This window comes from Onychostruthus taczanowskii, unplaced genomic scaffold (assembly GCF_017590055.1).
Source record: "Onychostruthus taczanowskii isolate IOZ18803 unplaced genomic scaffold, ASM1759005v1 scaffold88, whole genome shotgun sequence".
Lineage (NCBI taxonomy): Eukaryota > Metazoa > Chordata > Aves > Passeriformes > Passeridae > Onychostruthus > Onychostruthus taczanowskii.
In genome coordinates, this window is record NW_024506773.1 from 2,344,282 (window position 1) to 2,359,921 (window position 15,640).

At 37.8% G+C, this 15,640-nt stretch overlaps 1 protein-coding gene across 1 annotated transcript in view; it reads left to right on the plus strand.

The window, feature by feature from the left end:
• Nucleotides 1-15,640, plus strand: part of CNTNAP2 (contactin associated protein 2) — a 1,013,892-nt gene that overhangs the window by 898,790 nt on the left and 99,462 nt on the right. Inside the window, exon 16 of the mRNA XM_041425209.1 lies at nucleotides 7,426-7,596. Within this exon, the coding sequence (XP_041281143.1) occupies nucleotides 7,426-7,596 (171 nt within the window). The remainder of the gene's footprint in view (nucleotides 1-7,425; nucleotides 7,597-15,640) is intronic.

Sequence of the window (15,640 nt, forward strand, 5' to 3'; positions counted from 1 at the left end):
GCTGATCAAGCTGTTGAAATGGCTTTCTGGAGAGGTGGTTGATACCCTGTGCCTGTCAGTGTTTAAGACAGTGTTTAAGGACAACATTCTTAAAGCCATGATTTAATTTTTGGTCAGCTCTAAAGTGGTCAGGCATTTGGACTAGATGGTCAATGCAAAAAAAAAGTCAAGGTATAAAAAGGTCAATGTAAAAAAAAATTCTGCAACCAAGGATTTATCTTTTAAAATCTGAATTGTCTTTAACTTGACAGCAACCACTGCGGAGCTAAGTTTTCTGTTTTGTTAACTCTGAGCTCATCTCTATATGTATTGATATTCTCAGCAGGTTTTGTTCTGAACTTCCAACCATTTGTTACTTTGTTGAAGGATACACAGCTAGTTTTAGCCTGGAAATTGAAATCTAACCTATATTTTTATTTAGCCTGAAAGGGGGTAAGTCAGTTTGCTGTTATACAGTGCTAATACACTCTCCATCTGTTTGCTTGGGGATTATTTTTCCTGTGTGTTGTCAAAAGACTTTTCTGCTATTAAGGCAACTTCATGTGTAGCAACTCTTTCTGGTTTATTTTTCTTGATTCAGGTTTGGATTGAGTAAATCAGGACACTACCATCTTAATTTTAAATTAAGTAGCAATTTACATGCTTCTTATCAAGTGATGTTCTGCTGTGATGTTGATAAATTTTTAACCCACAGCCCAAGAAGCACATTATTGATATCTCTAGTTAGTCTTTGGGTATGGCAGGGAGTATTCAAGGCCACAGACTTGCCAGGCTTGGACTATTTTGAGCCCTGCCTCAATTTTTTTTTTTTTTCCTCTAATGGCAGGAGTACTATACCTAGTTTGTGTTACCTTTGTTTATCTTCTAATGGTACAACCCCATTTTATATAGATAATACTAAAAAGTAGTTACTTTTTGCATAACAAAATGTTTTTATGTTTGACTAACATAACCACAGAATCATCAAGGTTGGAAGAGGTATTTAAGATCATCTAGTCCAACTGTCAGCCCAGCACCACCATCACTGCTTAAATCACCTAAATCATATCCCCAGATGCCTCATGCAGACACCTTTTGTAAGAGCCAACCTTAATCTCCCCTGGCAAAACTTAATGCCATTACCTCTCACTCTTTTACCTAAGACATGGCAGAAAAGACTGATCCATACTCCACTACAGCTCCCTTCAGGCACTCTGTCCTTTGCCTCCTTTTCTCCAGGCTTAACAACCCAACTTCCTGCAGCTGCTCTTCATAAGACATGTTTCCTAGACCCTTTCCCACCTTCGTGGCCCTCTTTGGATATACTCCAGCACCTCAATGTCCTTTTTGAAGCAAATGACACAGAACTGGACACAGAGCTTGAGGTGCAATCTCACCAGTGATGTGTACAGCAGGACAACTTCTTTCCTACTCCTACTGGCAACCCTACTCTTGATACAGGCCAAGATGCCCTTGGTCACCTAGGCACACTGCTGGCTCATGTATCCATCTGGATGTCAGCCCCCAATCCCTTTCTCCTCAGCAGCTTTCCAGCTGCACTCCCCCAGCCTGCAGCAGTGTGTGGGGTTGTTGTGGCCCAGGTGCAGGACCAATAAGAATAATGGCAGTGGGCAGAGAAATGCACAACTGGCATATATTCAGCAGTCCTGAAAACTGGGAATGTGGGATTGTGGGCAAAGGGATACAGGCACAGGGCACTGACTGATAGAGGGGAGCCCAAGGCTCTAAACAATTCACCAACAAGCAAATGAATTCAGGACTGGAGCTGGTCAAAACTGATTCTATGGGTACCAAAGAAATCAAAGAAATGAAAAAATTACCATATACAGTAAATTATATGTGCATTAAATATAGTAAATGTAGTAGAGTGGAACATAGTACATGTAGCATAGAGCTGCAGACCAGAAAAAACAAAAGGTTTCAAAGCACATTAGCACAATGAAAAATGACACCAAGCAGATATTTCAGTCAGGAAGAAGCCACTGGCATTGTAGTTCTCCCAGCGAAGGAGAGAATGCCGACGACTTGCCATCCTTGCTCTCCTCTCCCCCAACACATCCCCCACTCCAGCTCAGACTGAAGCTGTGATCTCAGCTCCCCGAAGATTAGCACTGATTACAGAAAAATACCTGCCCTGCTTTGAGGTCATGGTTACATCTTTCACAATAAAGTACAACTCAGTGCAAGAAACACTGCCAATTTTCTTTGACTTTTCAAATAGAAAGTCCAACAGCAAATTTGGTTTCATTACAGCCAGTTCCACTCTGAAATGGATCTGAAGACTTGAGTCTAAGGTGTGATTTTTGCTGTACTGATACCCAAACTGCTCTGTGTGCATGCATAAGTTCCTATCTCAGAATTGAAAAAGAAGAAAGGAAAAAAACCCCACCAACTTGATTTGTTGAGCATAATTGTCTGGATAATCTCAATCCATTACTTTGTGCCACAGAACAGTTTTCCATTCACATATCCATCTCCTCTGAAATAGAAGACTATTCTTACATTTTATTCACATAATGGTTTTGATAGAAAATCTGTTTTGCTGCAGATGAGGGCCCTGGAGGTTTTTGGTCTATTGTAATACATAAGAGCTGCCTGACACTGCAGCATTCGTTCTCTAGTGCGATTGCCTAGCAGGGCTAAAAGCACTGATGTCTTTTACAGTTCTGGTATTGCCATTATCCATTTCAATGGGGTTTAAATGTAAAAGTGAAATTGATGGTGTTAAAGCATGAATTTCAATCATGCTAAGAAAGATATTGATGGGAACCAGCAAGGGAGCTCTGAACAAAAATATTGCAAGGCAGATGCTGAAAGGCTGATTACTATAAGGCCAGTGACTCTATATTTTCAAGTTACAGAGCTGCCACACATTAAAAGATGCCTGTTCATGTTGCATAACTCAGATCAAAAAGTGTGTTTGTCCCTGTCAGTGTTATGGGTCTCCTTCCTTCTTACTGAGGTGGGACTTCATGGGAAAAATCTTCAAGTCTTAGTTCAGCTTTTTATCTGAGATTTAAGATGTCCCTTCTCATTAACGTTTGTAGTAGGGCTGGTTTCTTGTGGCTACAGACCATCACTGTTCTTGTAAAAATTATACCTTTGCAATTATAGTGCAGCCACCTGTCTGAGACTGAGTCTTTTTGGAGCAGTAGAAGAGACACTTTTGTATCATACAAATTACAAAGAACACCATAGCTCAGAGTTAGGAAAACTAATGAGAAAGCAGTAAGAGTGTTTTGCAGGAGCTTAACTAGTTGGATTTTAATTTTCACAGCAGAGAGGCAGAGCTGTGAGCAACCTTGACGCAAATTGAAATAGAATCACAAAGTGTTACTTGGTGCATTGAAGCACCTCTGTCTCAGCTACGACTCTGATTCTTTCTTGGATCCAGGCAAACATCCATGGCAGTTTCCTCTGGCACTGTGGTCAGCAATTCCCTTTCCTGCCTCCATGTGCCCTGTGTCCTAAGGCTTACTGCCACCACCAAGAAATTTTATGAAAAACACAGCCATGCCTTGCGGATCTCCACATTTATCTTGAGCTGCAAACAACTGAAAAGGCTTGTCTGGTGTCTTGATTGATTTGTATTTGTGCTTCCATGACAGCAGCATGCTCTGTACCTGTTTAATTGGTTTAAATCAAATTTAAACACTAAGCGAGTTTAAACCAACAGAACTGCACAACAAAGCTGTGGTGTTCATTACAAAATTATAGCTGAGGTTTCAAACAAGAAAGTAAAATTATAATTTTGTATTTTAGATAATACAATAAAAATTATCCTTAGACTCTGGTATGTTTTTAAAATAAAAACTTACCATTTATATTGTTCCTTCTAAATAAACTCCCTTTCCCACCTTCTGTCTGATATTCCTGCTGCCATACCTCTACTCGGTGGTTTAAGTTGCAGTCCCAGTTTTCTCCATCTACAGTTTGTCAGCCTAAAGTGGGAGAAAAATGCCTGTAGGATCAATATGTTCAAACCACTTGAGGAAAGAATTGTGACAATGTACCAAAGAAATTTTGAGGCATAGTGACTGATAAAAGTTCCTAGCAAGAAACTGTAATAATGTGTGTAAAGTGGATTTTTGTACAGTATTTCCTTAGGGAGCCCATTTGTTATCAAAAGATAGCATTTTATGATAAAAATCATTATTTATGTTTGGCAAAACATTTCTATTGTACTCTTAACAAAAAGACTTTTCTCCCTTAACTGATTTGAAATGAATGTATACTAGAGTGCAAAAATATGATTTTATCTTCATAGGAATTTCTCATGAATAGTCTTTGAAGATGTCTCTCTCAAGGTGCAGATTCTCCAATTCTGTCTGCATCATTTATATTTATCATCTCACCAATAACATCTGCAGACAAGGTTTTCTGCAAAGTCAAATCATAGCATTTTGAATTAAATGCAAAATCCTTAGTGATTTCTGCTCTTCAGCAGGCTGAATGTAGCCCTAAATAAAAATTGATTCATTTTGTTTCAATAAGAAGGTGATGAAGACTCCATCTGAACCCACCTGCCTATCTGGCCCTGCAGTGGCACTCAGAAGCAGCAGTCTTTCTTGCAAGTGTGCTGTGGTAAAAATGTGAAATCTTTGCCATAGGGCTGCACCCTGCTGGATAAACCCACAAACAGTACCAATCCTAAAAACTCTGAGATGTCCAGCTGGTCACATACAACTGAAAACTACTGCCCTGTAAAGGCAAACTGGCCCTTGGGTTATGCACTCTTATAGTTAAGGATTTAACCCACAGGATCCCGGCCTTGCAGACTAAGTCTATGTCAAATTGCATTTAATGGTTTCAAGTTTGTAAGATAATTAAAAATATGTAAATACAATGCTGCAAAATATATAGCTGTTTCATATAGCAGGTCCTACTCTTACTTTATTGAAATATTAATTAAAATAATGCACTGTATTGCTCTCTTTTGGTGAAGTGAGGTGGCTTGGACACCTTTCTCACTGAAGAGAGATTTGTCTCCAGTAATACTTGAATTTTATAGCTCTCACATTCACAGCAATTTTACTTGTCATGTGTTTTAGGCTAACAAGTTTAGTAATATTCAAGGAATATAAAGCTAGAGATCTAAAATACTTATTTAAGTTAAAAAAAAAAATTGAAGCATTTCTACAAGGTTATTTAGGGCAGCAAAATTGGCTCCTGAACAGAGATTGTATTAATACATTCCTGGCTTTTTGTCTGAGTCCCACTTATTTCATGTGAGTTTATTCAGCAAGTGAAGTAAAATCTTTTTTGAGGGTCTGCCAGCAGCTAGCATATCTGTAGGTCCCAGGAAAATAAAATAGAGATGTCCAGGTACATCTGCAAATGGAAGAGCATATACAAAGTCCATCTGGACCCTGTGTTTACAGATTATTGACATAGCACTCATGCATCTAGACCGTAAGCAACCCTGATATTAAGAGAGCACTTTGAAAAGTGACAGAAAATGAGACCTGAGACTACGAATGAAAATAAAATTCAAGACCTTTTTTATCTGTGCTGCTTTAGCACTAGGTATGTTTTCAAAGAACAAACTTGCAAATAATGAGCAGATATCTCTTGCCCATGCAGGTTTATGATATGAAGATTATTGACTTTTCTATAGAAATCATTAGTAGTGTTCAATCTGGAAATTACTCATTTGTATAAGGAAGGTAAATAGTAATACATATTGAAAACTAGCTGATCTAGATTAACTGGTTAATTCACAAACCCATACCTGTTTCATGAATGCCTATTTCTTCCCATTTTCACTGCTCAAATGTGTGTTTACACACATACATGCACAAAATCTCAATTACAACTTTCCTCTTGGGATGCATTGAACTAAATGGAAAATGGCTTCTTTTTCCAAATACCCTAAATCCTTGAGAGAGGCAGAATTATAATGTAGGGTATGGAATAGTACTATGGAAAGCAATAGTATGCTTTTATTTATACCTAAAAACATCTGCTAATTCAGATGTTCGATTTAAAATTGAATAGAGATTAATAATTACTCAAATAATAAAACTTCTGAAATGGGTGTGGGTCAGTAGTATAATGTATCATCACAGCTGATCTTCTGAAACTTCAGCCATCCTCATTCATATTCATCCAGTGCTAACCAGACAAATAATAGCATTATCACATACTTCAGTAATCAAACAATAGAAAACCAATATCTGGGACTTTGGACTGGAAAGGAAAGTAGTAGTATCATGTTTATTAGCTGGAATACTAAGGGCTCAGCTGTGATGACATCATGAGTGATATTCTAATAAATTTCTGAAGATGGATACCTAAGCATTCTGATGAAACCAAAATGAGCTGTTTCAGTCTCTCATTGGCTTACTCTATCACCTATATGATCATCATAGAATCAATATAACATGGCCTGGGTTGGAAGCAACCTTAAAGATTGTCTAGTTCCAACATCCCTGCAGTGGATAGGGACACCTTCCACTAGACCAGTTGCTCAGAATCCCGTTCAGCCTGGCCTTGAACACTTCCAGGGATGGGGCATCCACAGCTTCTCTGGGCTACCTGTTCCTGTGCCTCACCACCCTCAGAGTAAAGAATTTCTTTCTAATCTCTAATCTAAACCTACTGGCTATCAGTTTGAAGCCATTCCCTCTTGCTCTGTTACTGCATGCCCTTGTAAGAAGTCCCTCTCCATCCTTCTTGTACCTCTCTTCAGGTACTTGAAGGCAGCAATTAGGTCACCCCAAAGCCTTCTCTTATGAATCTTATGATCTTCTTATTAAGAGAATCTTACCTGCTCTTATATCTTATTACTTCTTTATTGCATTGTAATGCTACCTTGCACTGAATTTGACTGTCATTCTAGCTAAGTACAGTAGTAGTTCTTGGATGTTATTAATTATTATATTTCTCCAGTGGTAATGTAATAGGGGACTATTAGGTGCATATGTTAATTGTGTCTATATTGATTAGCTTCATTTACTGGATATTTCCTGTGATTTAAATTAATTTACTTCTGATAGACATGGCTAGACTTTCAGGAGGGGGTGTAGGTGTGTAGAATAATTTTGAAGACAAGTCACACATGCAGCAATATATGAAAGCAAAGCATGTGCCTGAGGCGAAGCAGATGTCAAGTCAGTGTTTTGCCCCTCTGAATGATCTCCCATGATAGTCTTACTATAATAAACATATAATAACAACATTTGAGTATGACTGGATATGATAAATTAAGAGCTTGAAAATAAATTTACCATTAACGTGCTCTGTCTTCTGAAACGTGACACACCATGCCCAGAAAAACAAAATGGAGATAGCAAGAATCAAGGTGCTTGGGGTTCTTTCTTCAGCACAGACAGCACCGAAGCATAGATGAACCTTAAAATCTCCAACTTCTCCAACAGCTTCAAGGGAGCACTGAAACACATCTTTCCTGTCTATCCTCTGCAGGGAATTACTGGAACGCAGCTTCTTTCATTACTTCATCATCTTACCTCCACTTCTCCACCTTCCAAGGGGAAACCAGTGCAGACATCTCTTTCTACTTCAAAACATCAGCCTCAGATGGGGTGTTTCTTGAGAATCTGGGGAACACTGACTTCATCAAACTGGAGCTGAAATGTAAGTATACACTTCCTATTACTATACTTGTCAGTTGAAGCATTATGTTGAATTGTAGCTTTTAAAAAATGTGTACAATTTAGTAAAATATGCAAGCTGTCTAAATCCTGAAAAAACTTCCAAATCAAGCTGCTTGACATGTTTTCAAGTTGCCTTTTTTGAAAGGAGTGCTTGAAGTATATTTGAATTGTTTATTGAGGGGAAAATACAAAGACAAATAAACCTGGTAACATCAATTACAAAAATGACACTGACCTGAAAAGGGTTTCCAAAATTGCATGTCAGAATTATTTCTTCAAAATTTATGTCTTCGGCTCTGTGTGCTTTTCTATTTTATTTCATGGTTGCTTTGGAAACAGGGGAAAGAAGGAAAAAAGAAGCACCATCCTAATCAGCACTCCAAGAAGCCAAAGAGCTGAAAACTTGCATATGATATTTAAAAGCCATAAAATATCTCATAAAAATAAATCTTTATCAGCATTATCTTTTCATAAAATCGCTGATCTGAAAACGAGGGTATAATGACACCAAGAGGCAAGTCAATTTTATTATTCAAACCATTTTTAATGGCCCAGGGGCAAACTTTCCAAGGAAGGTGCTGAAATCCTCAGCCGCACCTGAATCCTGCTTAGTGGATTGAAGCAGTTGAATTAGTGGGAAACAAGTTTTAAATCTCCTTTGTTCTCCCCTGACCCTGCCATAAATGAGCAGGGAGAGGCCCTCTGTGCTATGTGTGGTTGTTATTACAGCCTCTAGCAGCATGTTACAGCCTCCCTGCACTCCAGCACTGGGGCACTGGGAAAAGATGTGTGCTTCCTCTGGCTGCAGGAGCTGCTCATGGATGCCAAGGACCCAGATCTAAATGTTGATGCACAAAAGTCAGCAAGTCATTAATGTTGAAAGAGAAGCAGTTGGCTTGTGGGCCCTAGATAATCTATACTGTTATGCAGATTCAGTGTGATTTAGGTACACACAACTCATTTGAAAGCAGAGCCATTTTCAATGCTTCCCAAAGTTTAAACACACAAATCAGAATGTAGAAATTTAGAAACCACTAAGAGACTCCTTTAAAATGCATTTAAATTTTTCCCTCCAGATAAGAATAGAATGCCAAGTTCCATTTGGGTGACTTTTTTTTCTTTCTTTCTACAACAAATTTCTTTCACATTGTTTAATCCAGTTTCTCTAATCTGCAACTTCAGTGAATGAAAATTTCTCCTATTGAGTCACAGGGAATAGTCTTATTTGCTTTACCAAGGGGCAAAGCCCTTTAATAATAAAGTGGCAGCTATTTTTAATTTCCCTTTGAATTTAAGTAGTACTTACAATCAGCTGAGGTGGGCATCTTCAGGGCTTCTTGCTCTTATACTTTATGGAAGGTGTTCTCAGCCACTGTAATCAGACCAACCATGTTGTTGGTCACTTAGCTAAAAAGTGACGCTATCAATGTGTAAACATGACTTGACAGCCACTAAAATTCTTTTGAGCTCAGCTCAGGGTAAATAATAATCCTGCTGCAGTGGCTCACTGAATAGATGTACCAGTTCAAGAAAGTGGCAGTGTGCTCAGAGTATCATTATAAAGGACTTTAATTTTAAATCTTTTTAAACCTATGCTTGAGATTCACTGACTTTGCTGAGACCTGACATGCATAAATTTAACCTCTGCCTCATGTCTCTGAATCTAAACTTTAGATTATAAATTCTTGATGGAATAAGTTGAAATATCATCTGTAAGAAAAGATGAAAAACAACTGTAAGAACTATGTAGACTGTATTTGCTAAAAAATACAAAGCAATTCATTTGAGATAGTTGCATTCACTCTACCCTTTTTCTCTGGAAACTATTGCTTGAAATTTTGAGAGCTCCAGGAAAAGGCCTTCCTGTGACTTAAGTGTTCTACAGGTCACATTTGAAAAAATGGGTTCAGTAATAAAGAGAAAAACACCCTCTTCACTGAATTACACATTTATTAATTAATATTTGCTTTACGTATTTTTGGGGGGGGGGGGGGTTCTAGTCTGCACTTAGAGTTTTCTGTAATTCACTTAAATGAAGAGTAAAGTTTCAGAATTTCAGAAGTACTTTACACAGCTCTACAGTAAGCTCTGGTGCTTCTTAAGCCTGTCTCCTTTTTATAGAGGTCCTGTAAAATTAATATGTGGATTTGTTCCTAAATAGGAACATAAATTTGTGTCAGTAAGGTAATTACAGAATTATCCCCAAACTCTGAAGAAGCTTTCCTTTGGCAAGCTGCTTTTCAGCTATCTATCACATTCTCTAATAGAACAGCTATTTTGTATTAAAGGCTTTTTACATAAAAAGACCATCTTTTTACACAAAAAGACCATCACCACATATTTACTGAAAGCTGTTTTGATTCACCCAGTGGATTGCTTTTGTCTATTCATTGCCTTCTCATACAGGTACAGTTCTCACTGGAGAAGGAGGACTTCCTACAAAGCCTGTTCTCAATTTCTTTACTTTTTTACCATTCCAAAAGGAAAATGTCAAAATCAACATCCTGCACATACAAATTCCATTTTGTTTTTCCCTTATGTGTAAAATAGCTGTGTGTACCTGTAATACATGGTTAATGATGTATAAGCTGAGGTCTATAGACCAGAAACAAAAAAGTTCTACAGTATCCAGTATTTTAATCAGCTTGCTGCACTTGGTGAATGCATTAGGGAAACAAATCATTCAGCCTATTAAAATTCTTAGCTTCAAGTCTTTGGAAAGGAGTTTGCATGTTTTATTCTGAGCACAAAAGTGGTTACTAGGAACACTCATTAAATAATTTTACTGCATTCTGTTTTTGAGCCTAATAATTCTTGAGTCTTATGTTATCTTAGGGTCTAATAATTGTGCAGATTTTCTAACTCTCCTGATTCATATGAAAAAGAGGTGACATTTGCAGTACCTTGAAGAGTAACTTCATATGCCTTCAGCAAGATGCCCTCAGATTGCCATCTCTGAGGGGGGATAGAGGAAGGAAAGGAAGACCATGTTTTTTTGATTTCAGAAATAGCTTTTGCAAACATCTGACAAGGAATGGTGTAGAGAAAAAAACAGAAATAAACTGCTACTTTGAATGTGGCTGAAGACTTTAGCTATTCCATTTACCAAGCAACTCCTCTGGCAGGCTTGTATTGTCACCATGCATGGAACAGTTGACAGAGATGTAGAATTACCTGAAGCCTCAATTTTTACATACACCAGTAAATCCACAGGACCTCATTGTTTTCATAGCTAGTTGGTCAGCTGACAATGGCTAGGATTGCTTAGAAAGGTGGTAGTTGAGGTAAAAATTAATAAGGTATTAATTTTTCTGTAAGTCAGGGCTTCCATCTCTGGTCAAAATTTCCAGATTATTTTAAAATTAAAACTGGTTTTTAGAATAAGAAAGAGAGGATGCATTCTCTTTTAGAATGCATTCTCCTTTTTTTCCTATAAATTTTGTATGCTTATGAAATATGGACTGAAGATTTTAGAGTTATAAGTATGAAAATGTAGCTATTTCATACCTGAGAAGCTTGTCGAGTAAATCACATTTGAATTTTCTGTTTGAGAGATATCCCAAGTTTTGGAAAAGATTTGCTCCTGAAAGCAAATTTTGGAGGGGGCGTATTTGTGGTAATTTGGGAAGAAGCATCTACCATCACTGTTTCCAGAAAACTCTCTCAGTGACACTGTCATATAATTCTAATGGAAGAGATACTCACTTCTGTAGCTCCTCTCATTCCAGCACCTCCAAAAAATCCACAGACACTAATGAATTGTGTCTCACTGTTACTATTCTGAAGTAAACAGCAAGTCACTTTTGCAATTGAAAAAAAATGAGGCTTAGAGGTAAAGGTCAGCTTGTGTTTGGTTCTGGCATTAACATAGAAGAGAGGAAAGAGCTTTCTTATTAATTTTGCAAAAAGCTGGGAACATTTATAAGCACTGCATTCAGGGTTGTCACCTGGCTGATAACCCCTAAAAGTGCCCTAAAAGTCTCCCCAAGGAGTGATCACTGAACTTGGCAGCTGTGAAAGGGATCATATGGAGTGGCTTGCTAATGAGAGCAGCAGCATGGCTGCAGGATGGGTGGACTTGCTCTGTGGGCAGGGAATGCTCACAGCACTCTAATACCTGACATCTGCACATGGAAGGTCTTGTGCTGCTTCTGGGGTTCAGCTGTTTCTACGCTACTTAGTTGAGACATAAGTAACTCCTCCAAAATCAGACAAGTGACAGTGACAGACTAGGGACCACCATTCCCATGGCTGTTTGGTTCTGCCCAAAAAGTGTTCATTCATCCAGGCTGAATGCTCTAACACATGACTGATTAATATGTTTTCTTGCAAATTTTAATAATTCTATCACATCTTTCTCCAGAGGCATCCTAAAATGCAATTCTACCATATCAATGAGTTTTCCACAGGATGCTCAAAGTCCCATATGTTAAAATAAATGCATCTTATGTTTCCACTGCTTAGTTTTTCACCTCAGTAAGGAAACTGGTGTGACCTTCATTGTTTCTTTTAATTGAGTTGTTATTTTGTTTTCCTAGCAGAAGGTCACTTTTCTATAAAACACCCCCCTAGGAAAGCATGTTGCATTAGCCACATGTCAAAGAATGCATAGGACACTGAGGAATCTCTTCATCCCAGAGGCCCACAAGAAGTTATTAAATTAAGTGGAAAAACATTACATTTCTTCTGGGAAATTTATGACCCAAATGTTTTTACAACAGTACTTGCAAACTGTCATTCTATTCCAGGACAATATGAAAATTTCAAACAAACAAAAAGAAAACCTGGTCTGAAGAACTGCAAGCACCATTCTTTGAAAGACGAGATTCTGTTTCAGATGAGGCAGGTGATGCAGAAATGCCTGATATGCAAACAAACCAATTTATGACTCATCTGAGAAGACCAGTGCCACCTCTGTTTTGTTCCAAATTAGCAGATGGGGATAGGTGCCCAGTCTGGCAGGTAGGAGCCAGCCAAAGGCAGCAGATAAACAATCCAGCTGGGGAACAGGCTAAAACTGACCAGTGGAAAATCTTAGTCACAGGGCTGCGGGGAAATTAAGGCTACCTTCTGTAACTGGCTTGGTGGTTGGCAGACTGTAGTTACAGGTTGCTTTACTTTGGTGTCCTTCAGCGTCAATATGGCATTCATGACCTTCACTATACAGTGCATCCCCCCAGCATTACCCCTCTCCTCTCAAGGGTGATTGGACACCTTTCTCATTGCCATAAATGCCACTTAAAAGTAATTTCATGTGCAGTGTCTTATAAATCAGTTACAGCTCACACAAAGTTCAAGGCGGGAACTGGTTGACATTCAAAGAGCATAGTAGTCCCTGACTTTGCTTAGCACTAAAACCATGCAACACATGGCAAACCATTGCTGGCACTACCACTCAGTAATGCATCTTCGTCTTCGTCCTTATTTCCAGTCTACTTCCTGTTCCATGATGACGCTGCAGAGGCTTTGTTACCTTCTTAATGCACGCTAATCATTTTTATGCAGAAGGTAAATATTTGCCATGCTGCACAAAATTGCCAGATGCTACAGGCATGTGACAGAAACAAACCTTCTGGGTCCTTGAGTTTAGATCCTCACAGTCACAGACAACTAAAATGCATAACCTGTGCCTAGCTCCCTAAATTTATGCAACTCTCTACTGAAAATAGTTTGACTCTTTGCCAGCTGGACAGCTGTTTCAGACTCATATCTTTGTTTTTTATAAGTCTTCTAATTCCTAACAGTTTGGTTGCATCTTTTCTTTACAGCCATGCATTTTTGTTTCAGTACTGTACCTTGGCTGAACTAATTGTTTTCACTTCCTAGCATTTACTCTCCCTTTGTATGCTTATGGTGCAATCATATCTTCTCCCAGCTTTTAATTGCTGTGTTAAGCAAGACGAACTCACATTATCTCTTCTCATAAGATATTTTGTCTTGTTCCATTCTCTGGTTAAGTTAATAAGGTTCTCCCTACTCACTGCACCTTGAATTCTTTCTTAAACACAGGTAATCCAAACTATCAACGTAAATTTTGATAATGGTTTACCAATGCCCTCTACAATGACATTAATTCTTGTGCTGTTCATTTGTCCTGGAATTTTTGGCTGATTACATCGGGATACGGTTTGACCTCTCCAACCTTGTGTTACTGGAGGAAAAAAAAAATAGACATATGCTGACTTCTTTTGCAAAGGTATTTATTATAATACCAAATATGACTTGACCCAAACCAAATTAGAAATCATCTAATTTTCTGATGACCTACTCTTCACCTATCTCATCAACAATCTCTGCAATTCTGTTTTCCATCCCTGCTCTTTTCAGAAAAAAATCAAATATGCTAAATCTGTGACAATTCTCTTCTTCCAAAAATTCAGAGGGTTTTTTAATCAAAGAAGGATATCCATTGTGTTGACTATGGTAAACCCATTATATACTTTCATATTGTTTGTGTCTGCCTTACGTTAGGCAATGATATCTATTTCACTTGCTGATTTTATGGGCAGTCTTACTTTGATTGACTGCAGGGTAAAATGTTGTCAGTAAAAGATATGGTAATTCCATCAGTTTACATATTCTTTGTAATTACCTGTAATTTGAAGTAAAAAGACACAAAATCTCTCATTATTTTATACCCATATGCAGGCTGATGTGTTCCAAAGCCAATCACAAACATCTCAACTCTCCCATCTCCAGAATACATCAATTTCCACCTGGTGTTCTCCTCTTGGGACGAACCTCTTTGCCCATCAGAGAGGGCAGAAAGAAGGGGTGGGGGAGGATGCACACAAAGACCTGACTGTCTTTTGTCACTGTCGCTCTTACCTTTAATCCCAGTCACCAACATCATGCCATAACTTGAAATGCTGAGAGTGAGGAAATCTGAAAGGGTCCCACCAAGCTTCATTGTCTTCTCAGACTATGTGGCCTGAATCCGGTGGGTCTTCTGGGCCTAAATTATTTAGATATTTTTGAGAATCATTCTTCTAAGTGGATAAACAGAATCTTGGTACTCTGAAAGTACTCCACTTGGTACTTTTTTTCTTTAAGTTGAACTTTTTAGATAAAGTGTTAGCAATTGTTCTCTTAGCCTATTGAAAGTATAAATTAGTCTTTATTGGTTTTACCAAGGCAATTCAGTTTTAAAGTAGAAAAAGGTTTTCTGTGACTAGAAGATTAGATATAATGAAAGTAGAGGTGTTTTTAATAACAATACAGTGGTATCCATGGTGTTTAAAATATTTATGCAGATGGTTAACTCAAATTATGTCAACAGACTGATTCAAGTAAATATAATTATTTTCTCCCTAGGTAGGTAGATGCTAAATGTTCATATAGAGTTCTGGCCACAGCCTAATACTTTGCAGCATTTCACTATGATTTAAATGGTAGTTTAAAAGAAAAACAGTTTAAATCACAATGGAAATTAATTCATTGTTAAATCATGTTCCATTTGGGTTCTGCCTTTCTATCTTGCCTTGGTACAGTTGTTCTAAGGAAAATTAATATTTCTGCTCACAACTTTAGAAACTTTGAACACATATAATTTCTTACATTTTAAAAGAAAATAAAAACTTTATGTAAAATTTTGTTAAAAAGTTAATAAAATAGTAATCTATTTTTAAGAGCATGAAGGCAGTTACTCTCACAAGGCTGCCGTAACACTATCTTTCATAATTTAGACTTTTTATACCCTCTTGATCTAAATGTCTTGACTTTGTTTTTGAAATAGAGCTTTTTGTCTCAAATCATGCACTGCAGACAGCTCTCTACTCGTATGAAATCTTAGAAACAAATGTTTTATAAATACATAAATTCTCTCACTCACAATTTTATGTTTTCTACTGCTACAGCAGGAAACAGGAACAGGTCTCCTGTTGGCTTTACATTTCCTGAGACTCATGCATACTCCAGCAAAATAGTTCACAAAAGATGAACTATTTTGCTGGAGTATGCATGAGTCCATGATGAACTAAACCAGGCAGCTCCCTCACTCACATACTGCATCAAGTTTTCTACCT